Source organism: Tripterygium wilfordii, chromosome 14, assembly GCF_013401445.1.
Source record: "Tripterygium wilfordii isolate XIE 37 chromosome 14, ASM1340144v1, whole genome shotgun sequence".
Classification (NCBI taxonomy): Eukaryota; Viridiplantae; Streptophyta; class Magnoliopsida; order Celastrales; family Celastraceae; genus Tripterygium; species Tripterygium wilfordii.
The window spans coordinates 11,769,107-11,792,253 of NC_052245.1; the positions used below are offsets into that span (position 1 = coordinate 11,769,107).

At 39.2% G+C, this 23,147-nt stretch overlaps 5 protein-coding genes across 5 annotated transcripts; 3 read left to right on the top strand and 2 right to left on the bottom strand.

Moving 5' to 3' along the window:
- Window positions 1-2,115: 2,115 nt before the first annotated feature.
- Window positions 2,116-3,246, top strand: LOC120014775 (2-hydroxyisoflavanone dehydratase-like). Its single transcript, XM_038866834.1, has one exon. The coding sequence runs from the start codon at window positions 2,152-2,154 to the stop codon at window positions 3,181-3,183; it is 1,032 nt and encodes a 343-aa protein (XP_038722762.1). The 5' UTR covers window positions 2,116-2,151; the 3' UTR covers window positions 3,184-3,246.
- A 1,242-nt stretch (window positions 3,247-4,488) lies between these two features.
- On the top strand, window positions 4,489-6,090 carry LOC120014593 (2-hydroxyisoflavanone dehydratase-like). The gene has a single exon (XM_038866584.1). It carries the CDS (start codon window positions 4,635-4,637, stop codon window positions 5,664-5,666), a length of 1,032 nt encoding a protein of 343 aa, XP_038722512.1. The 5' UTR covers window positions 4,489-4,634; the 3' UTR covers window positions 5,667-6,090.
- Window positions 6,091-6,760: 670 nt separating this feature from the next.
- Window positions 6,761-8,047, top strand: LOC120015513 (2-hydroxyisoflavanone dehydratase-like). Its single transcript, XM_038867972.1, has one exon. The coding sequence runs from the start codon at window positions 6,777-6,779 to the stop codon at window positions 7,935-7,937; it is 1,161 nt and encodes a 386-aa protein (XP_038723900.1). The 5' UTR covers window positions 6,761-6,776; the 3' UTR covers window positions 7,938-8,047.
- A 3,378-nt stretch (window positions 8,048-11,425) lies between these two features.
- On the bottom strand, window positions 11,426-12,620 carry LOC120014995 (2-hydroxyisoflavanone dehydratase-like). The gene has a single exon (XM_038867160.1). It carries the CDS (start codon window positions 12,460-12,462, stop codon window positions 11,491-11,493), a length of 972 nt encoding a protein of 323 aa, XP_038723088.1. The 5' UTR covers window positions 12,463-12,620; the 3' UTR covers window positions 11,426-11,490.
- Window positions 12,621-14,240: 1,620 nt separating this feature from the next.
- Window positions 14,241-22,128, bottom strand: LOC120014994 (ARM REPEAT PROTEIN INTERACTING WITH ABF2-like). Its single transcript, XM_038867159.1, has 19 exons — window positions 21,703-22,128; window positions 21,406-21,563; window positions 20,805-20,977; window positions 20,601-20,721; window positions 20,447-20,521; window positions 20,254-20,348; window positions 19,981-20,056; window positions 19,526-19,633; window positions 19,001-19,129; window positions 18,802-18,870; window positions 18,601-18,660; window positions 18,314-18,437; window positions 18,040-18,179; window positions 16,848-16,911; window positions 16,674-16,753; window positions 16,359-16,423; window positions 16,145-16,262; window positions 15,930-16,054; window positions 14,241-14,712 (listed from the first exon to the last, which is right to left on the bottom strand). The coding sequence occupies exons 1-19, from the start codon at window positions 21,944-21,946 to the stop codon at window positions 14,619-14,621; spliced, it is 2,118 nt and encodes a 705-aa protein (XP_038723087.1). The 5' UTR covers window positions 21,947-22,128; the 3' UTR covers window positions 14,241-14,618.
- Between the last annotated feature and the right edge of the window lie 1,019 nt (window positions 22,129-23,147).

Here is a 23,147-nt window from a genome sequence, read left to right on the forward strand (position 1 = left end):
TCATAGTGCCAATAATGTAATTGGCCATACTCACCCCCATAATGAACAAAAACATCTCATGGCACAGTACAGAAGTCGTCGTTGCTTGAGATCCACATCGGAAAGCTACGATCAACAGTGAACCATCTCCGTCGAAACTACCGTGGACAGTGTCCGTCAAAGCTGTTGTGGGTCTTTGTTGAAGCTAGCGGAAGAAGAAGTATGATTTTTGGATTGAAAGAGGTAGGGTCAATTGGGGTGTGGTTAGATTGAGATTTTTTTGGGTTTTTGGGGTGAATTTAGTTAATTTGGGTGTGTAAATAGTCCTCATCTAGGTAAAGTTGATGGTCTATATCCCTGTATACCATCTTTCAAAGTTCCACAATTCAGATGACCCAGGAACAACAAAAATTCCAAAATAAGGATATTTTGATCCCCAGATGCTTCCTCCCTTTCCATTTACAATAATGTGACCCCTTTGACACCATGGTTGTTCTACAAAATTCAGCAAGTGATTGGGTGGGGTGACATGGGCCACCGTCTAAGACTTCCAATCCATTATCCATGGGGCTCCATTTTATAAAAAAAAATAAAAAAATACTAGTATTATAGCACTCCAAATTTAAGCATCATTTGAAAAAAAATAATAGTAAAAAAAAAAACTCTTAACCCATTTCAACTTAAAAACTAATAAAGGTTAAATGGGTTAATTATATTATCTATTGAAAGTGATTTGACGGAAAAATTTAATTACATAAAACATAATTAGTGATTTTGTATCTTAAAATGCTAAAAGAACCATATTTATCATGACTTTAAGTAAAATGAGACATTTAATTTTTTTTAAAAAGGAGCTTTTTTTAGAGTTGATCCAAGGCTCCTGAAGATTCAGGTAAGCCATTGAGCTAGCAACACCAAAAAATAGTTGTCATCGAGAACTCCAGCCACATTATAGTGGCTTGCTAGATTCCACCAACCCAAAAAAAAAATAGTCTAAGAACTCTTAACTAAAAACTAATAAAGGTTAATTAAATGGGTTAGCGAAGCTGCTAGTCCTAGCACTGAAGGGTGCAGCCAGCCACAATGCACTGGCTAGCTAGATTTCAACCCACAAATCGTTTGCTTCGTCCTCTATTCACACTCCACGAAGCTGCAAGCCCTAGCACTAGAAAATTTGAAGATTCCATAATTATTTATAATTTATAATTCATATCTAATAATGGAGAAAAATTCAAATAAATTTTAAAAATTGAAAAACAAAAATATGATGTAATGTGATGTGACACATCTTCAAAATCATTAGATTTCAATTGTATATTTGACAATTTTAAATGATTTCCGGAACCCTAAATCCAACACTAATAGGGTACAACTGAGATTTCGCTAAAAAGTTTTGAAATGAGTGACTAAATTGAATTCGCCGTTATCTTTCAATAAGTGAGGTTTCCCGAAAATTTAAAAGTCAAAGATAGATTAGAGCATGTCTAATGGACACTTGAAACATATTTTTCAAGTGTTCAAAAGTGAATTTTATAGAAAATTTAGAGTGCTAGAGTTCTACAATGGATGAAAACGAACACTTGAAAAACACACTTTCTTAATAATGACACTTGTTTTATAGGTTGTTGTGGAAAATGACATTTGAAATATGAAGTATATATAGTTGATGAATAGTGAACAGAGATGAAAAAGAAGTGAGAGGTGATAAAAAATAAGAGAGAAGTGATGAAAAGGAATAAAGAGGTGATGAAAAGTAATAAAGAGATGATAAAAAAGTAAGAGAGAGAAAATAGAGAAAATAAGTATGAAGTGTTGAAAAGTATGAAGTGTTGATGAATAGTGTATATTATGGGATCCACTCATCCAATTAAATTATGCCACGTACAAGAGAGGAGAAGAGGGAGAATGGTTTTTGAGTCCTTGATATTGGATTTGTCATTAGGCATCATAATCAATCAAGACAACTCAATATAATTTGGCCCACGTAAAATGATTAATTAATTGCTGATACACACGAGGTTTGCCGCCCACTACCAGGTGGAGACTGCATGGTGCATGCATTATGCTTGTACATGATATGACTATTTTGTCCTCACGTACTTTACATTTCAAATGTCCCATACTGCTCCTTTATATTTTCACAACTCTTCTCCTCCTCTTCTTACAGTTTCAATGGAATACCCAGCCAAAGAAGTAGCCAGAGAGATCCCTCATGTGGTTCGTGTCTACAAGGATGGCTCAGTCGAACGCCTGGGCGGCTCGCCCTACGTGCCACCATCACTCAACCCAGATCCAGATACTGGTGTCTCATCGAAGGACATAACCATCTCTGAAAACCCAAAAATCTCTGCTCGTCTCTACCTCCCAAAAATACAACCACCAGACCAAAAACTCCCGATCTTGGTCTATTTCCATGGCGGCGCCTTTTGCGTCGAATCCGCCTTTTCGTTAATGGAACATATTTACCTTAACCGTCTAGTCTCTCAAGCCAAAGTAGTTGCCGTCTCTGTAGATTACAGACTGGCTACAGAGATTCCTCTCCCTGCATCATACGAGGACTGTTGGGCAGCTCTCGACTGGGCCGCATCTCATTCAACTGCAGCCCAAATCGACGAGCCCAATAAAGATCCATGGCTGTTGAAGTACGGCGACTTTGACAGGCTTTACATAGGAGGCGACAGCTCTGGAGGTAATATAGCTCATAACATAGCCATGAGAGCAGGATCGGAGAAATTACAAAATGATGTGAAAGTATTGGGTGCTTTCATTAATCATGCTTATTTTTGGGGCTCAAAACCAATTGGATCTGAGAATGATAGTGATAATCCCCGGCCATATGAGATTTTGGGCTTAAAAACGTATGGGACAGAACCTGGTGTTGATCATGAAAACAGCTTTCCAGCTTTGGTATGGAAGTTTGTTTACCCGTCGGCGCCTGGAGGTCTTGATAATCCGATGCTCAATCCAGAGGGTCCCGGGGCGCGGAGCCTGGAGAAGCTTGGGTGTTCGAGGTTGATGATTTGTGTTGCTGGGAAAGATGAACTGAGAGACAGAGGTGTTCGGTACTTTGAATTGGTGAAGGAGAGTGGTTGGAGTGGCGAACTGCAGTTCTATGAAGATGAAGGGCAAATCCATGGTTTTCACTTTCAAGATATCGAATGTGCTAACAACATGTTCGAACGCTTGGCTTCGTTTCTCAAGTAATCAGTGTCGAGAAATCTATGCGATTCTCAATAATAAATAAAATTCTCTGCTTTGATCGTTGGCCGAAGTTGCAATAATTAATCAATGGCACATAAATTTTACAAAAAAAAGAAAAGAAACAGTTTTTAGGTTGATAAGCAAACACCTTTCAAAATACTGTAGTTCACTTGCCAAATCAACATTTAATGGTTTACAATTAACAATAATCTCCTTTCACCAACGGGTATGTTTGGTTGGTTAAGACTTAAGAGAGGATCTTCGTTCTTAATTTAGAAGTCGTAGGTTCGATTTCTACTTAAAGCGTACATGGTATTACTACGTGTTTGCCATATCATGCATAGTTTACGGGTTATTATGCATGTACTCAGTGCACATTGGTTCCCGTCTCTGTTGAGTGTAGACTGGCACCAGAGCAGCATCTGGCAGCACCGTATGAGGACGTAGCAAATTTTTTACCCACAGTTTATATGACCTGACTGCTAGTACAATATTATGACCACAGCTGTAATAAAATCCACAGTAAAAGTTTCATCCGCTATTTATAATATGGAATAATATCACGCGGTTTACAGCAATAACTTGGTATATCCACTATAAGACAGTCAAATAACTATCATAGACATAACCAAGCAGGGATGATTACGCCCAGCTAGATTTACATACAATGAAAGATAAGGTGGTTTGGAAATAAATATATTAGAGCAGTCATTCTTGATAGCCGAAATTCAAACAAATGATAACAACATGCCAAGTCAAGTGCAAACGAACCATAATCACTTCTAGAAGCCTGAAAATTGAAAATTTTCACTGAAATGCGACTTTGATAATCAAATGACTGGAAAACAAAATCCAATTATTTATTTAAAAAAAAAAAAAAACTTACAGGCATATAAGAACAACCACAACAATATCATTTTATTGGTCTTATTTTATTAGGTCAAATATGGGGTTTGATATTTGAATTGCTTTCACATTGGCTTCAAATGAGTCCCACCACAACAGTAAAAAATGAAAAAAAAATGATTTGCTTTATGTTCCTTGGGTCCAATACAATATTTAGGCAAAAAACAAAGACAATAAATTTACATCAAGAGACTCACATCCATTCTACATTAAACCGCACAAATCACAATTATCAAAAAAAAAATAATAAAATTTGATGAGTGCGTTACGATTGTGATTGCTTAGAGCAAGCACACCGTGGAATGTGGATGATCAATCAGTCAATCACATATAGGCAACGACAATTTGGACTCACGTTTTCCTTCAGAGTTATTAAACGGAGTGCGGAGTGCCGACACAGTAGTTTCTTTGAGGCAAAACGACAACTGGGAAAGGTAATGCCGGTCAAATAAAGTCACCTGACTAATAGTTTATGTAGGAGCTCTTGAATTGGAATTTTCATTCATCGTCAACTGTTTCTTTCTTGTTCATTTAGTTTCAAAATTCCAATGGCATCGCCAGCCAAAGAAATAGCCAGGGAGCTCCCTCCTTTAGTCCGGGTCTACACGGATGGCTCAGTCGAACGCCTGGATGGCTCGCTGTACGTGCCACCAACAGACCCGGATCCACAAACTGGTGTGCCATCGAAGGACGTAATCATCTCTGAAAACCCCAAAGTCTCTGCTCGTCTCTACCTCCCAAAACTAGAACAACTTGACCAGAAACTCCCAATCCTTATCTATTTCCATGGCAGTGCATTTTGCGTTGAATCTGCCTTTTCATTCCTTCACCATCGTTACTTCAATCCCCTGATCTCCGAAGCCAAAGTAGTTGCGGTATCTGTAGACTACAGGCTGGCTCCAGAGCATCCTCTGCCTGCAGCTTATGAGGATGGTTGGGCTGCTCTCAATTGGGTAGCGTCTCATGCACACGCAGCCCAAAATGAACCCAACAAGGATCCATGGTTGTTGAAGTACGGTGACTTTGACAGGCTTTACATAGGAGGTGAGAGTGCTGGTGGTAATATAGTTCATAACATAGCCATGAGAGCAGGATCTGAGAATTTGGAAGGCAATGTAAAAATCTTGGGTGCTTATGTTTCTCATTCATATTTTTGGGGCTCAAAACCAATTGGGTCAGAAAATGATCCGAATAAGCGCAAGGCGTATGTGCTTTCGCAGTCAGAAACATTTTCCTCAGATCCTGGTTCGAGTCATGATAAAACCTTCCCATCTTTGGTTTGGAACTTTGTGTACCCATCTGCTCCTGGAGGTCTTGATAATCCGATGCTCAATCCAGAGGGTCCCGGGGCACCAAGCTTGGCAGGGCTTGGGTGTTCAAGGCTGCTGATTGTTGTGGCTGGGGATGATGAACTGAGAGACAGAGGTGTCCGATACCATGAATTGGTGAAAGAGAGTGGTTGGAAAGGTGAATTGGAGTTCCATGAAGACGAGGGAGAGATTCATGGTTTTCACTGTATGAATCCTGAGACTGTGAAGGCTAAGAACCTGATCAAACGCTTCGGTTCGTTTCTCAAGTGATCAGTGCTAAGCAATCAGTGTTAAGTCCCCATATATACTGGTGGACTGGTTTAAGGGACGGTATGAGAACGGCACTTCAATGAAAAACATGTTATAGCAAAATTATAAGCTCTTTTTTTCCCCCCCCAGTAATAAATGCCTTTTCATTTAAAAAATCTTTAATTCTCTGGTTTGGTCTATTTAAATATCAGAAGAATGGCTTGTGCCTTGTGGCGTTGAATACTATGTGGTTTGAGCCTTTGTATAATATGGGCCGGCCCGCCTCGGCAAGGCTCGCGTGGTGGCTGCTGGGTATCGACACTGGAGGCTATTTAAGAAATTAAAAACAGTGGACGTGGATGAAGCTGTCATGTGGAACCAAATCAAGGCGGAGGCAGCCCTCGCCATATAGATGTAAATGAATACTTCTAATGGGGAATTCTCTTATACGCATTTAATTTACGTATTTTAAATACGTATCACTTTTTAAGGGTGTGGATGATTGAAAAAACAAGTGAGATTAATTGCTTTGAGTCTTACATATTTCAAATCAATGATTAAAACATAAATGCACATAAGAGAATTTATCCATTTTTAATTTATCATTTCTTTTTATTTATTTAACATGCTAAAACAATTAATCGTTTATCCTTACACATGTCTAACGTGTAGGTAATTTACTCGGTCATTTTTTTTCTTTAGAATGTTACAAATTGACTGCCATATTTAAGGGTGGTAAAAAATCGATTTCAGGTGAAATAACATGTATTTATGAAACATTTATATGACCGGATCTTAATCTGAATTTTAGAGGTATTTAATTGATCAAACCCAGATTAGTTTAAATCCGAACAAACAGGTGAGACAATAACTTAATTCGGGTTAAAGTTTAGATAAGATTTATGTGTTTGAACCCGGATCCAATTTTTAACTCAATAAAAAATTTGTGTTTGAACTTGAATTTCAGACATTTAACTTATGTTTAAACTTGATTTAATCTGAATATGATAAATTCGATCATTCAGACGCGGACGAGGGAGAGTTTTATCACCCCTAGTCATAAAAGAGGGACTGGATTCACAATTTCACATCATCAGAAACTACTTGATGAAAAATCCAAGCTTGGTTTTTATGGTGTACACCTGGCTTAGTTTAGATGGTGTACAAAATATCTCTTTGAAGGCATTCAAGACCACTCAATTGCATTACAGGCATTTTACTTGTTCTGAGATATTTCTCTCTTCTTCCCCAGTTCCGATGGCGTCCCCAGCCAAAGTAGTAGCCAGAGAGCTACGTCATTTGATTCGAGTCTACACCGATGGTTCCGTGGAACGCATTGTAGACTCGCCCTACTTGCCACCATCACCAAACCCAGATCCAGCAACTGGTGTCTCGTCAAAGGACATAATCATCTCTGAAAACCCCAAACTCTCTGCTCGTCTCTACCTCCCAAAAATCCAACACCACCACCAAAAACTCCCAATCTTGGTCCACTTCCATGGCGGTGCATTTTGCCTTGGATCCGCCTTCTCGTATTTTGAAGATCGTAAGACCAGTCTTTTAGTCTCTCAAGCCAAAGTAGTTGCGGTCTCCGTTGAGTACAGGCTAGCCCCAGAGGACCCTCTCCCTGCAGCATATGAGGATGGTTGGGCCACTCTCAATTGGGTTGCGGCTCACTTCAAAGCCCAGAATGAACCCAATAGGGATCCATGGCTTTTGAATTATGGTGATTTTGACAGGCTTTACATTTCAGGTGAGAGTTCTGGTGGTAATATAGTTCATAATATCGCTATGAGAGCGGGATCTGAGAATTTGGAAGGAAATGTGAAGATCCTGGGTGCTTTTATTTCTCATTCATATTTCTGGGGCTCAAAACCAATTGGGTCAGAAAATGATCGCCGCGATAACCCCAAATTGTATTTGACTTTGGACTCCAAAACAATTGGGACCGAACCTGGTGTTGATCATGATAAGACCTTCCCAGCATTGGTTTGGGACTTTGTGTACCCATCAGCACCCGGAGGTCTTGACAATCCGATGCTCAATCCCGAGGGTCCCGGGGCACCGAGCCTGGCGAGGCTTGGGTGTTCGAGGTTGCTGATTTGTGTTGCTGGGGAAGATGAACTGAGAGACAGAGGTGTTCGGTACTATGAATCGGTGAAAGAGAGCGGTTGGAAAGGTGAATTGGAGCTCCATGAAGATGAGGGCGAGGGTCATGGATTTTATGCTATAAATCTTGAGTCTGTGAATGCCAAGAACATGTTCAAACGCTGGTCTTCTTTTCTCGAGTGATCAGTGTTAAGGGACGGTATGAGAACGGCACTTCATGGAACATGTTACAGCAAAACTAACGTTTTTTTTTTTTCCAATAATAAATGTTGTTTATTTAAGGTAGAAGTAACGATTTGGCCATGTACTTTCAAAAATGGGCCAACTAAGCCCCTGTACTTATTTTCGTATCAAAGAAGCCCTTCAATTTTGTATTTTGACTTCCACAGTCAATGACCCTTGACATAGATGTTCCAGGCTGCAAAATAAACAAAGAAATTTATGTTATTTCATTATTAAAGTTACAGATGCATACTTTATACGTGAATTGATGGTTGAACACTTACATTTAAAATTGATCGACCGGTTTCAGGATTGATATAGAGTCCAAGTCCAATTAGCAATGTTCTTTTCTTTGGTTTTGTCTTAGGCCTGCACTCTTTGTTAAAAGGGCTAATGTACCTGTCTTTTGTGGTTGTCATTGAGCTGATGGATTGCCCATCGATTATTTGACCTGCAACAAAATTTGCAACTGCACTTGCTGGCACAAAATTACTGGCACTTCCTTGATGCACAATCTTGCTGGCAGTAGCCCTTGTAAGAGCTGCATTTGAGCCAAATGCAGCCTGACTTGGTGTATGTGCCGCAGTTAGGTCACTGACTTGGCTACTTGAAGTACTCCTACCTGGACATGTCTTGCTTCTTGCATTATGGCCCTTACCACCACACACATGACAAATTCTTCATGCTACCATCACTACTAGCATTGGGGAAAAAGACTTCATGCGTTGAAATTTTCGTTGCCCTTCTAATAGCTCTGGCTTTTTTCACCATTTCAATCCCTACACAACAAAAAATCAAAATCTCCACTCAAATAAAATAACTTGAGAAAACTACCAAAAATAAGAAGCAAATGCAAAGGTATCAACAAGCACAGCTTAGCCGTAAATCTGTAATTAGTGCCTGAAAACTCCCTTGACGTGCCAGCTCTATGTTTTGCCTAAGTCAAGAGTGTTGTAGGGGGATGATAAATACCCGCCACACGGGATGGGGGCCCAAGTCTAGCATCACAAGTTTGGGTCTAACTCTCTATTGAAAACTCAGGTTGACAATAAGAGGTTTGTCCTCCCTTATAAGCTAGACTCCAAACCCACCATCTTCCAATGTGAGATTCTCATCAATCCTCCCCCCTTAGGAGTATGCACGTCCTCATGCATGGCCCTGACTGTACCATTTCGGCATACGGCTCACTTACCGCCCCAAGCCTACGGCTCACTTACCGCCCCAAGCCTTGCGAGCTAGGGTCACATAGCCTTGCCAAGTCCAGTGGATTTAAGGTTTTCACAGTTACTTTTAACGGCCTTTTTCTTTCTCTCTTCTTTCTCTTTTTTTTAACGGTCTTTTTCTCTTTTCCAACCCGCCCACAATGGACACGACCCACTGTCTGCTAACCCAATTCCACAAAGGAATGGGCTCTGGGATAGGCCCGCCTACGATAGTGCCAGCCCACACATAGCCTACACGTAGGCGCGTGCGCTCTCAATGAAAGCACCAATGATAAATACCCGCCACAAGGGATGGGGGCCCAAGTCTAGCATCACAAGTTTGGGCCTAACTCTCTATTGAAAACCCAGGTTGACAATAAGAGGTTTGTCCTCCCTTATAAGCTAGACTCCAAATCCACCATCTTCCGATGTGGGATTCTCATCAGGGGACTCTTTATGCTCATATCCATTTGCCTCTCCCACTCTTACAAAATGGTAAAATCAGAGGTGGATGCTTTTCAACAGATATATGATTCAATTTTTTAGTGGAAATTAAATTCAATACGACCAATAGAGGATAATTTTTAGGACAAATGATAACAAGCCCACCCATAATTCAACTCAAAATTCTGTTTATTGTGCACGAATATCAGTTCAAAAAAATTAACAAATATGCAGTTCGAGTGGCAGAGAGGAGGTCCTCGTTCACAAAGGGGCAAGTTCAAATCTAGCCAAGAGCACCACCAAAATAATTTTCATTGAAAAATAAAGGCAAAAAAAAAAGATCAATCTTTGAAAATCAAAACCCAAAATCAACAAAAAATGAAATCCCCGAAATCCCTAAAATTAGGGTTCATATTTCTCGATTTTGAATGGGTCTCCAAAATCGAAACTCATTAAGTGAAATCTAAGCAAGAAGAAGCATGAAAAGATAGCTTAATGGAAGATATCATTCAAACCCATCATCGTATTTCAAAGCAAGATCGAAATTCGAAACACAAAAGTGAGAGATGAGAGAAGAATCGTACCTGGAATAGTGAGAGTTGAGACCTTTGCAACTGGTTGACCGAAGAAGAACGAAGAATAACGAAGAAGAACGAAGAAGAGGAATGGCGCAGTCTGTGTTTCTAGGGTTCTTGTACGTGCACATGTCTTTGTTTGTTTCTAATTTTGTAAAAAAGGTTTAATTTTACAGCTATTTTTTATTTTTACTTAACCTAAAGCCATGTCAGCTAATTATATCCATGTCAGCACGTTTTATGCCATGTCAGCACGTTTTAACGGAAAATGGGACAGAAGGGCTAACGTGGTCCACCGTCCAAAGTAGGAGGGTTTTGATGAGTATCCCACATCGAAAAAATAGAGCTACCAACTCTAGTTTATAAGGATCCAAGGCACCCTCACCTAGTAAGCCGGTTTTCTGGATTGTAGTTCTACTTTGGGCCTTATGGGCCGATGTGGGTATTCATCATTGGTGCTTTCATTGAGAGAGTCGCGTTTGCGGAGAGGGCTGCCGTCCGGGAAAGGACTGCCGTCTGAAGGGCGAGCGGAGCCGCCAGGCTAGCGTAGCCGCTGTGGACGTCGGCTGTCCAAGGGGGGTGGTTTGATGAGTATCCCACATCGAAAAAATAGGGCTACCAACTCTAGTTTATAAGGATCCAAGACACCCTCACCTAGTAAGCCGGTTTTCTGGGTTGTAGTTCTACCTTGGGCCTTATGGGCCGGTGTGGGTATTCATCAGGTTTCTTTGACACGAAACTAAGTACAAAGACTTAGTTGGCCCATTTTCAAGTTGACCCATTTTCAAAAGTACAGGGTCAAATCATTACTTCTCCCTTTATTTAAAAAATCTTTAATTCTCTGGTTTGGTTTTTGTAGCTATTTAAATATCAGAAGAATGGCTTGTGGCATTAAATACTTTGTGGCTTAATGACTTAATCCTTCTAATTAGAAGAACAGCACATAAATGCGAAAATCATGGAATTATTGGAAGGTGTTTAGATTAAAACAGATATTGGGGTGATATCTTAGTTGAAGAATATCGTTCGGGTCAAATCGTATGGACTCGGAAAGTTTGAAGTTTGATTCCCACTACTATGAATAATACCTTATAATTGAGTTTTGACCTAATTTATCACGTCATCCCATGACATATCATGTTGTCAAGAGGAGAAACTTACTTTGGATTCCCAAAAGACAAGCTTGTATGGGTCGTTAAAAAAAAAAAAGAACACGACGTAATGGGAAAATCAAGGATTTATTATCAGTCAGGAGTCTGATTTTTTTTTTATTAGCTAAAATGGAAGGGAAGACTACTTGAGGAATGAAGTCAAGCGTTTGATCATGTTCTTGGCATTGGTAGACTCAGTATCAAACATGTAAAAACAATGACCTTCTCCCTTCACTTCATACAACTCCAATTCACCACTCCAACCACTCTCCTTCACCAAATCATGGTACCGAGCACCTCTGTCTCTCAAAAAGTCCTTCTCAGCGAGACAAACCAGTAACCTTGAACACCCGAGCTTTGCCAAGCTCGGAGCGCCAGGACCCTCTGGATTGATCATCGGGTTATCAAGACCTCCAGGAGCCGATGGGTATACAAAGTTCCATACCAATGATGACAGGGCCTTGTCATGATCAACGATAGATTCTGAGCCGATCGGTTTTGAGCCCCAAAAGTAACCATGCCCAAGATAAGCGCCCAAGATTTTGGCGTTCGCTTCCAGATTCTCAAATCCTGCTCTCATGGCCATGTTATGAGCTATGTTACCACCAGCACTGTCACCTCCAATGTAAATTCTGTCAAAATCAACATAATCCAACAACCATGCATCTCTGTGGGGTTCGTTTTGGGCTTTGGAGTGAGATGCAACCCAATTGAGAGCAGTCCAACAGTCTTCATATGCTGCAGGGAGAAGGTCCTCCGGGGCTAGCCTGTACTCGACAGAGACTGCAACAACAGGGGCCTGAGAGACTAGAAGACTGATGAAACGATCTTCACCAGATGAAAAGGCAGATCCAATGCAAAATCCGCCTCCATGAAAGTGGATCAAGATCGGGAGTTTTTGGTCCTGTTTTTGCAGTTTTGGGAGGTATAGACGAGCAGAGATTTTGGGGTTTTCAGAGATGATTATGTCTTTCGATGACACACCAGTTTCTGGATCTGGGTTTGGTGATGGTGGCACGTACGGCGAGCCAAAGAGACGTTCCACAGAGCCGTCAGTGTAGACCCGAACAAGATTGGGTAGTTCTTCGGCCACTTCTTTGGCTGGGGATGCCATTTTGAACACCAGTTTTCTGTTTGTTTCTCCAGAAACTGAAGAAGACGACTCGTTCCTGTAAAATTCGGCAATTCAGGAACACTTAAATAAACAATTTCCGGCCGGCACCATGGTAAGTTTTGTCTGATTGCCCCAATTTTCTTCCTTCCGACCATTTCATTAAATAAACAATTTTGCCTAATAATGCATGATTAAAAAAATGATGGCCGTCTTAGTTTGTGAAGATCAAGACAAACCTGTCCACAACCTTTCTATCAAATGACGTGAGATTGATGTCCATACTTTCTATTTTCTTTATGACTTTATCTAAAGAACTTTTAAGAGCAATCATTTCTCCCTAGATTCTTACTTCATTAAAACATGTTACAAATTCAGGATTATGATTCCAAGCTGTGATCTAATGTTTTCCATTTCAGGAGTGATCAAGATAGTTGGAAAATAAATTTTCTTAATTGAGAGATTCAAGTTCAATTCTCTATATTAAAACCAAGGTTGGAAGTGATTTAAGTGCAAAATCGGACCGACCTATCGACTGCTCGACAATCAACTGTTTGATTCCGTAGGCGTCTCAATTGATTAGAATAGGGATCAGAAAGTGTCTCAGTTGATTAGAATAGAGATAAGAAAGTTGTTGTTCTATTTATGACTTTCTACACATGTAGAAAACGTGAGTTATGGGGTTTCCAAATGCTCAAGTTATATTGGTAGATAATTGGACCAGTGAGACAGATCGATACTTGAAGCTCTCTCTAGCTAATAATCAAAAAGTCAAAAGCAAAAAGAGAGATTTATGTGAGTGAAGATCATCTTTTATATAAATTTTGAAATATGAATCTCTCCTGATTGTGGACGAGATTTCTGGAGGTAAATCCTCTAATGATCTATGGATCTTCTTGAGATTTCTACAAATCTTCTTCCCAATCGATGATGGATGCTTCTCGATAGTATGAGGTGTTTTGGTCACTTGGGGTTCTCAAGGTCATACTTTTCAAGCAATATCGGTCGAGGTGACATTTGAGTCTGTCGAGATGCTCTCCCCAACTTGATTTATATCCTTCATATTATATGATGACATGTGTCAACATTTCATTGGAGAATGATATTTTGGTATCAACAAGACTAGGTCTTATTGCTCGAGTTGGGGAGGAAGAGACTGCATCAATTTTGGCATTTTCAGAGATGGTTACGGCCTTCAATGTCACATCAATGACTAGATATGGGTTGGCGGCATGCATGGTGATTCCCTGGAAGCTCCAATGATCCATACGTGTATAGACGAATATAAGTAGGGATGATCTCCTTTTACCACTCCTTTGGTTGTAGATAAGTAATGACAGGAATCTCAACAATTAATATCCCAATTAATATCCTATCTGTTGAGGCAACAAAGACGCAATTTAATAGAGATTTAGGTGGGGCCCAAGAGTTCTTTCATAGCGAATTCAAAGGGTCCTAGTTTTCTATTGGAAAAAACATTTTAAAAAAAAAAACAGAATAGAGACGATGTAAGAAAGCTGGAATGTATCTTTACAGCTACAAAACGCCTCTCTTTCCTTCCCAGCACATCATGACCAATCTGCAATTGATCTTTTTTTTTATCCCTTACTCTGACAAAACTATTCACGACTGCTTTGCTGTCACTACATCACAATTACTGGGCATTTAAGACAACTAGCCTTCGCATATTGCTTTCACAATTCATATAAGGCCATCAAGCTTTGGAAGGCTTGACGCTTCATTCCCAGTCCTATTTTCCAACCCTTTCTCCACTACACTTCAAAAATAGGGACAAATCCGTCACTTTCTCAAGTAAAATTGTACAAATAAGGTACCTCTGTATTGTTGAATTAAACTCCTACAATAACGTCAATATACCAATAAAATCAAATACAAGATCAGCGGTAACCCAGCTTAGTAGAACAGTTTAGATACAAAAAAATAAAACTAATAATGAGTCAAGTAGCCATTCTGGTATCTAAAACAATGGAATGAAAAAACAACTTACAGCTCGCGTACATCATAACTCCAGCACCAGAACTGATAATGAGCCCTGCTGCAACCAATCTATGAGAACCTTCAAATGGCTCAAGAACAACTAGATCTACCATTTTCTGTACAATGGTTCTAGTAAGAGATCAAGAATCAATGCAAGAGTTCTACAACCGCAAGGTGTAGGAATTAGGTTTAGTTAGTGCTTTGGCAAAGTAATCACGAATCTCTGGTAAGATACGCTGGATCAGATTGGAGTGCCTGAAAAATTTTCAACAGAAATTGATGAGTTTTCAAAAGTTTACAAGTCAAATCTATTGTTCACGAGATAAAAATAAACATCATATCTAACCATAAACGTAGCAAGTTCCCAAAATTGGGAGGCTAAAACATTAAGCAAAATACCAAACAAAATCAATTCCAAACAATGTGAAGAAATCCGATGATCTGAAACGTTTCCATTTTGATGTTCATGTTGAGTTAGCATTTTAGCTAATTTGGTAATATCCAAGTAGCTCCGATAACAATATACATTTTCATTGTTTCCTGAAATAATGTAATGAATAAAACCAGCCTAATGAGTTAAGGACACATCTGGCAATGGCTTAAGGGAACTGAAATTAGTGGTGTAACAGTTCGCAAAGTATCTTTGGTAGTAATGGTGGAGAACTCAATGGGAAGAATTACATGTAAGCATGTGGCCTAATGATAGACTTGCAAGGGTGCAATCCACATGTTCAATTATTGAAAACAGGCTCTCCACATATTATGTGGACGTAAGGAATGCATACATCCTATATGTCCTCGACCCCACCCACTACGAGAGTCTGGTGCATAGAAGTTGTTTACCTTTTTACCTTCAATGGGTAGAATTTTTACCCAAAGAAGGGGATCTTGACCTAAGAGGCGATGGATTTAATAGAAAAGCAAATCTTAAAAAAAATAACTAGGAGGTGAAAGACAGAACGAAGTCTTTCTTAGCGACAGCACAATAATGGAAATCCTTTGAAGGACCCAGCACAATAAAGGGCAATCTACCATAAAGAGAAAAACACATGCATACCTATATATTGATACAGCGTAACTTTATTTATACCACTAGCAGTGCATTTGGCTAACACATCAAATGTTAACTTAGAAAGCCACCTAAGGGCATACATCTATCAGCTTCAAACATTCAACAGCACATACCATTCACAAAAACAAGCAACCTAACAATACTGCAAAGCAGCAAATGCCATACACAAGTATACATTTGTCTCAAAAAGGTCCTTAAACTTCTCCGCCACCAATCTACTAAAGATTTTTCAGATCTAGCGCATTTGGACAATCTACCTTAGCAGTTACCATATCGAGCAACTTCCAAGTTCCAACATGTATCAAGTTCGCTCCATCCTCTTATGGTGCAATATAACCAAAAAAACATGAAAGTAGTTCTCAGAATAGTACGGACAAAACTAGTTAGAGGGAGCACATACCCAGGCCTCTGACTCAGTTTATAAAACTGTTCGAGGATAAACAAAATACATGTGTTCCTCAGTGACATTGCGTGGAAGGCTTCTGAGAGTTCATACATGCTTGCAACATTTTCCAGTGATATATCCTGAAGTGAAAAAAAGTGAAAAATAACAGTCATCAGACATCGACTCTTTGAAATACAAGCAGCAGATGAACTAGGCTGCACACAGCTCACCTGTGCAATGGTATATTCACAAAGTCGCTTCAGTCCCTCCAAGAGATACTGATCCGCTGCTCTCAGAAGATCTTTCGCAATATCCAGTGAAACAACCACAGACCCAGTATATATAAATCTGTTGTGTGGAAATAAAACCAAATAAATTCTAAGATTTCATGGACTAGGATTTTGAAAAACTTGGAGGACCATGGAACTCGTAAAACCTGATTACCTGATCATCAACTCAAAAACCTCCCATCTAATGTTTGGAATCTCAATGTCTCTTGCATCTTTTTCCTGCAAAACATGCCAACACAGGCAAAATAAAAAATCTGTTCAATAAAGTGTGATTTGTTTCACATGTTAAAACAGTTTATGCAGTTATATGAACTATTAGCCAGTGAAGCAGAGCTGAGTACAAGAAAAAAAAATCTAGATGCCGAACTGGAGAGTCATTAAAACCAAAGGATGGAAATGTATCTCAAACTTAAAACCAGTCTCCAAGATGCATAATTTGAAGAATGATATAATGCATAGAGATAATCACCCTATAGCCACCATCAAACATAGCACGGAATGCATCTGAAGAAGCAAGTAGGCAAATTCTGTGGGCATAGAACCGTCTTCCTGCAGAAAAATAAATGATAATCTCATATTCAATGACGCCAGTCATAGCCGTACAAATTGCAAGAAGTTATCTTTGAAAAAAATTATTTAATACCTTCAACTAGAAAGGTAACATCAGACAAAGTTGAATTGTTCACATACTGCTCCCCTAAATAAACCTGCAATAAGATTAATGTGTCATTTCAGGAACCAAATTCAAATAACTTAAATAGCATCTTCAAAATAACAACTGAATTTGACACTTAAATTTCAAAGTGCATAATGCATACTAGAACCCTCCAACTATGAAATTTAGTAGGAACAACAAATAGTCAAAGTCGTTCAAGTATTTGGCAAATTTTCTCCTCAGTTAACGTAAGTAGGTTCAGCAACTTGAGTTTACGGGATATCAAGTAAATGCTTTCACATTACTGGCAACACTCAGTTAGCACTTCGCACTTTTCTTTATTTCGTTATCAATTTCCTTTTGTACTCATTTTCTTTTCCTGGCCAGACAGAATGCCCTATTTTGTAATCGCAGAGTGTACACTGTGGTGTGCATTTGGGAAAAAAACAGGTGGATTACGTTTCTCAGCTTTCGAAAGTAACAAGAAATCAATTTGATTAGTATTTCCCAATTTCATAAGGCATTCTCAGAAACCAAAAACTGAGTGTAAAGTTACAAAATTATCAAAATTTCCATTAATTTTATTCTGCAATCTACTATGCAGAAAAATAATGTCCAAGACTCCAAGCAACTTATATTTCCTAAATATGCGACCTTCATTTTTCTTTTATGTAATCACGTAATAGGGGTAGACAAAGAACCGAAGAGTCATATGATGACAGCTTTAAGACCTATTTTACTAGGGAAGTCTTCTAGCAGTGCCTTGCACGATCCTAACATTCAGGTTGAAGAGATTTTGCGTATGAAAGCCCCATAACGAGCAAGGCAAGCATGTTGAGTAATTCGAAGTCCCTCCTCATGAGGTTAAACGACTACTTAGTCCTGCCTCCTTGCACACAGGTAGTGAAAATCTTCCACACTCCACCCACCTACCTCAGAAGAATATTGATGAACGATGATATTTATAATTATAGAAGTCAAAGGGATCCAACCACCGATATTGGGGGCACATTACCCATGGGCTTACACCAAAAATATATGTGGATTCACCAAGTACTTTTTTATCTGCTGCTTCATCAAGTTCAATTGTTTTGCCCATAGATACTGAAATTGGCATATGCAATTCCAGACAAACAGAGAGTAACAGTAACAAAGGGGTTATTATATAATGGAAGCTTACTTGTGGAGTCGGAGATGGTGGAGCTGCATCCACAGGCGATAGAGTCATTGCTTTGTTGGCCAGCTTATAGAGAGCCATGGCTCCATCTAGTTGTTGCTTACTGTTAGCAGAACCAAGAAGCCCAAGAAGCAATTCCAATCCTGTGTTTTAAACCGGTTAACTGAGCAACTGCTGATGAGACCAGCATTCACATCTTACTCATTAAACAGGTCCTTAATTCAGAACATTAATTTTGTAACAAAAAATTTGCAGGGCAGAAGACAGAATGACATGCCATTTTTGTCAATGAATATTGTTCTTTGATCATCTGGAGAACAAAGATGAGCTAGCGCCAAAACAACACGCCTTTGGACAGACTTCTCTGCTACGCGCAATAGATATAACAAGTGTTTTAAAACCTACATTAGAAAATTGATGGATTATATTTTCAAAAGCTGCATAGAAATTTTTAAGACATTATACCTTTAAGAAACCAACAGATTTTACTCATTTACAAAGTATAAGGGAAAGACATGAAATGGAAGGGAAAAAAGAGAGTAACTAGTGTATAAGAACATTTACTCGGCCATGAATCTTCTCCTCTAATCTCTTTAAAGTCTTGGCTACACAGTCTTTAGTTGCCTGCGCGTACATTAACCAGATCTATATCTTTAACATGTGTCGAATACATATAGTAGTAGTAATGACATCTGTAGTGAGGAACATATTGTGAAGGAGAAGAAATAATAGCTATGTTAAAGAAAAATACAAAAATGAACATACTTGCACAATGAACTCTCCATCCTGCAGCTTCTGGACACCTCCCACCCTAATAAAATCGGATACATTATCCTATGGGATAAGATAAAATAACACATAAGACTACATTTGAAAATTGGTCAAAGCATTTCTCATTGAACTTAGTCATCAGGATACTCAAAGACAGTCATCAACGATAGTACAAATCCATAGAAAAACATACCTTGTTGTCTGCCAGGCCATAGAGTGCGAATGCGGCATTATGTTGCAGAGACCCATTTTTGGAATCTAGAAGCTTCAGCAATGGCATTAAGCCACCATTGTGTGCTATACCAGCTTGATTGTGTGCATCCTGAAAATGAATTTCTTTTTGTCTAAGAAAACTGGGCTATTATTCCAATTTCCAAAACAGGGGGCCAAATTTGCAGATGGGAATTTTTATTTGAACCTACTAATGAATAATTTCTCGTCTTTAATTTTAGAGTTTTTGCTAAGAAATGCACAAAAACTATACATTCAAGTAAAACAGTCGCGAATTTACGATAAGTTACTTCATATGGCTCAATTCTGCATTCTAGAAATTATAAGGTAAATTTTGTAAAGAGTACAAGCTCCACAATGACACAAAGTGAGGATATTGAAACAGACTTATTTTGTAGAAAAAATAATAATCTACTTTTTAGGAGGGATCTCTACTTACTCGAGCCGTGAATATGGAACTCAACAAAAAAAAAAACAAGACAGTAACCTGTGCCAATCTTCCCAATGCAAAGGCTGACATTTCCCTCAACTGGACATCTTGGGACTGAAGCATATCAATTAACGGTCCGACAGCACCCCTTTGTACAATGTGCACCTGCATATTTCTCACTTATTTGAATTACAAAACTCAAAACAAATAGAATAAACATTTGATGCAAATTAAGGAAGTTGGAATGTTTAAAGCAGACTTGGCATATTTTATCACCATAAATAAGAACACTTGAAACTATTTTTTAAGCTAAAAGACGAACAAAGTGAAAAAAGGAGTAGGAGAGAAGGGGAATGTTGTCAAAGAACCATCCAATCCAATAAGATTATATTTTTCCCCTTTCCTTTTTGCCTTCTTCTGGACAGTTAGACGTAGCAACATGAAATTCCATCAAATCAAAAATGAGAAAAAGAAGAAGAATAAAGGGGGAAAGAAGAGAATCCTCAATGCACCTTGCAATCTGAGTCTGTCGCAGCAAATTGTCCAAGTAACAAAGCCGCCTCCCTCTGGCTTTCAGAGCAGGAAGAGCTGTCATCCAATAACACAAATTAAGAGTAGAACATGATAACTCAAAAGAAAGTGGGGAAAAGTGTCATTAAGGAAAAGAGAAAGTTTCTACAGAAAGCCGCCCAGAAATATTCATATGGGTATAAAATAAAAAAGAAAAGAAAGAAGCTAAACCAAGTACAAAGGTATCAAAAAGTGATAATAATAAATGCACTAACCTGAGCAAACCAATAACTGGTTGCAAAGCTCCAGCATTAATAACTTCTTTCTTAATATTTGGGGATGAGTGTACCAAATTTCCAATCACACCAACCTGCAATCATCAGAAAACATCGAATGCTGCTGTGGTAAATCAAACTGCTTAATCAGTGAAAAGTTCAAAGGCTACATAGCTCTATGATAATTTCCTACCGCCTCATAGTGTATTGCAGCATCCTCAGATCGCAGCATTAGAATGAGCGTTGGAAGAGCATTGCATTCAACAATCTGCAACATCACAGACACCATGTCAACCCCTAAACTCAAATCAACACTATAGAAACCAAATCATGACAAGGGCCAACACCTGATTCTTATTCTCATCATTTTTAAATGCAAGGGTCCGCAAAGCTCCGGCAGCTGCTCGTTGCACCTTTGTATCAGTAAATTCAAGCAACTCAACAAGAGGAGGAATCCCACCTTCCAACCTTTATATCAAGAAAGGATGATCACAAGGCCATGTCCCCGATCCCAAACACAAAGACTATAAAGCGCTAGAAAATTAACAAACCTAACGCGGGTTTTAATGCTGCTGTTCTCATGAGCAAGATTAGTGATAGCATCCGCCGCTCTTCTAATGACACTATTCACAGCCCGAGAACAAGAACCATCCTTGTGTCTCTTCAACAGATCCACAAGATGCAACAAAGCTCCATTGTCAACTATAAGTTGCTGATGCTCTGGCTGTAAACAGCAATCGCATTATAATATTAGAGTGCTACCACTTGGCAAGAATTTCATCATAATTTAAATAGTTTGCTTCGCTTGGCCTTATTTTCCTTAGAGTTATTCTTTGTTCTAGTTTATATAGTTCATTAGATATCCTCCGAGAAACAAAACAGCAAATGCAAGCCTACAGTTGCAGTGCAAATTCCGCAGTCCACATGCATCTGAATGCTTCATTCATTGTAAACCGAGTTCCAGCTTTAATTTCCAATCGTTTGCAACTTCATCACACAGTTCAATCATCCATATTTATTTCAGTTTGATAAAGTTCTCAACAGTAACTTTATAAAAAAAAACACCAAGAGTGCAATCAGCCTCTAACCTGATATAAAGGCAGATACAAGGAATAAAGCAAAATTGCAAGTTAAAACAGGCGATCAAAGAACCTTTACGGCGAGGAGCCCCAAGGCGAAGGCACTCCCCTTCTCGACCTCGTGCTCAAAAGGCTTGAGTCCACGGTCATCTTCTCCCGGCGGCGGGGACTCCAGATGCTTCACTAGTGCAGGAACAGCCCCACCTTCAACGATCACGTTCACAACTTCCTCTGCAACAATCCTAAATAGTGAACAACAAAGTAACATACAGAGATCTTGATATAAAGAGCAAGAACACGTCCTAAACATAAATATATAAGATAAAAACTGTTCAAAATCTAACAAGGCGATTAGAGAATTCTCCAGCACCATTCTTGGCGAGCTCAGCGAGGACATGCGTGGCGCGCTTTGCAGCCGCTCGGTCGGCCTCGTTCCAAGAAAAATCTGAGTTGAGAATATTAACATGAGCAACCACCTCGGACAGTAACGCCTGCCGCGCATCACCGGACGCCAACGAGATCTCTCGCTCATCATCGATCTCTTCCTCCAGTTTCCGCTTCTGCCCCTTCCTCTCCGAGGAAAGACCCTGATCTTCGCGCCTATGCAGCTCCATCAAAAGAGGGAGAGGCACCGAGAGAAAGAGAGGCTGATCAGAGATGGAAGATGGGGATTTTGAACGGAGACAGGGTCAGGGGTACGCACGGAATTTCAAATCTAATCCTTTCCTTTTCCTTTTTGTGATTTTGAGATTTTCTTTCTTTCTTTCTGGTCTTTTCCTTTTCCTTCTTCCTTTCCCGGCGACAAAATTGACTGTGTCAAGTTTTAAACCGTAGTGAACATTGTGCACTTCTTTCAGATACGTCCAATTCACTAACATACGCTCCCGCCTGAGTGTGAGAGTAGTGGAGAAGATGCTAACGTGCGCATCTGGGCCACACCGTCACTCACACCAAAGAAGATGGGCCCACAACAATACTTCGGGGTCAGTTGCTTGCACCGTTTCACGTTGATTTCCAGCGGAAGAGTGCAGCCCAAACTTTGGGGCCCATCGCATCTAACTAACACGATAAAGTGAAAACCCAGCGACTGTGCCTTATCCTATTGGATTCCTACCGATTATCCACAGTTAGCTGAGGTGGAAATTTGAATCCAGGTGCCGGCGAATCATTCTGGTTTCAAATCTACTCCAACCAGGCCAGGCAGGCAACGAACTGATGCACGCGATACAATTGTGACGTACGTGATTTCACACGCGTGCGTATTATGAGCCATTCAAGTTCACCATCAAGGTATGGATCGATGAGTTGAAGGGGGTTTCCATTTTTAATTGTAGTTACAAATCTCTCCAAAATCATAATTTTGTTTGTTTGAAAACCACATATGAGTTTAAGTGGTTAACATAATTTTTTGTTACGGGGAGACGATGCATAACAAATTATAAATTTAGATATCAAATAACCTAATCATTACACAAATTATAAATTAAAATTGATTAGTTGAAACTCATGGTGGCTTTATTATTTTAAAATTCGTATAAATTAAGAATGATTATTGTTAAAGCGAAAATAGAGAGACATCTTCATGTATGTTTTATTTTATTTTTTTTTCTTGATCATATTATTTCTCTAGTCTTGTAAATTTATTTTTCTTTAATTGTGATGAAATAATATATATTATTATTATCATGAATTTTTATCAAACTTTGTTAGATGGAGTTGGAGTCGATTATGAGCTATTTTCTCACTCTATTTAAGATTTATTCATCCTTTTTCCATTTTTTCAAAAATCGAAAACCGATCTGATCCGAAAAATAT

What these genes read in the sequence shown, in the direction of transcription:
- LOC120015513 (XM_038867972.1), top strand. Translation starts at nt 6,777, where the DNA reads ATGGTGTACACCTGGCTTAGTTTAGATGGTGTACAAAATATCTCTTTG.
- LOC120014593 (XM_038866584.1), top strand. Translation starts at nt 4,635, where the DNA reads ATGGCATCGCCAGCCAAAGAAATAGCCAGGGAGCTCCCTCCTTTAGTC.
- LOC120014994 (XM_038867159.1), bottom strand. Translation starts at nt 21,946, where the DNA reads ATGGAGCTGCATAGGCGCGAAGATCAGGGTCTTTCCTCGGAGAGGAAG. An exon ending in CCAGTTATTGGTTTGCTCAG is followed by an intron (nt 20,057 to 20,253) that starts GTTAGTGCATTT and finishes ATTGGATGACAG; the next exon opens with CTCTTCCTGCTCTGAAAGCC. An exon ending in AATATTCATTGACAAAAATG is followed by an intron (nt 18,180 to 18,313) that starts GCATGTCATTCT and finishes TTTAAAACACAG; the next exon opens with GATTGGAATTGCTTCTTGGG.
- LOC120014775 (XM_038866834.1), top strand. Translation starts at nt 2,152, where the DNA reads ATGGAATACCCAGCCAAAGAAGTAGCCAGAGAGATCCCTCATGTGGTT.
- LOC120014995 (XM_038867160.1), bottom strand. Translation starts at nt 12,462, where the DNA reads ATGGCATCCCCAGCCAAAGAAGTGGCCGAAGAACTACCCAATCTTGTT.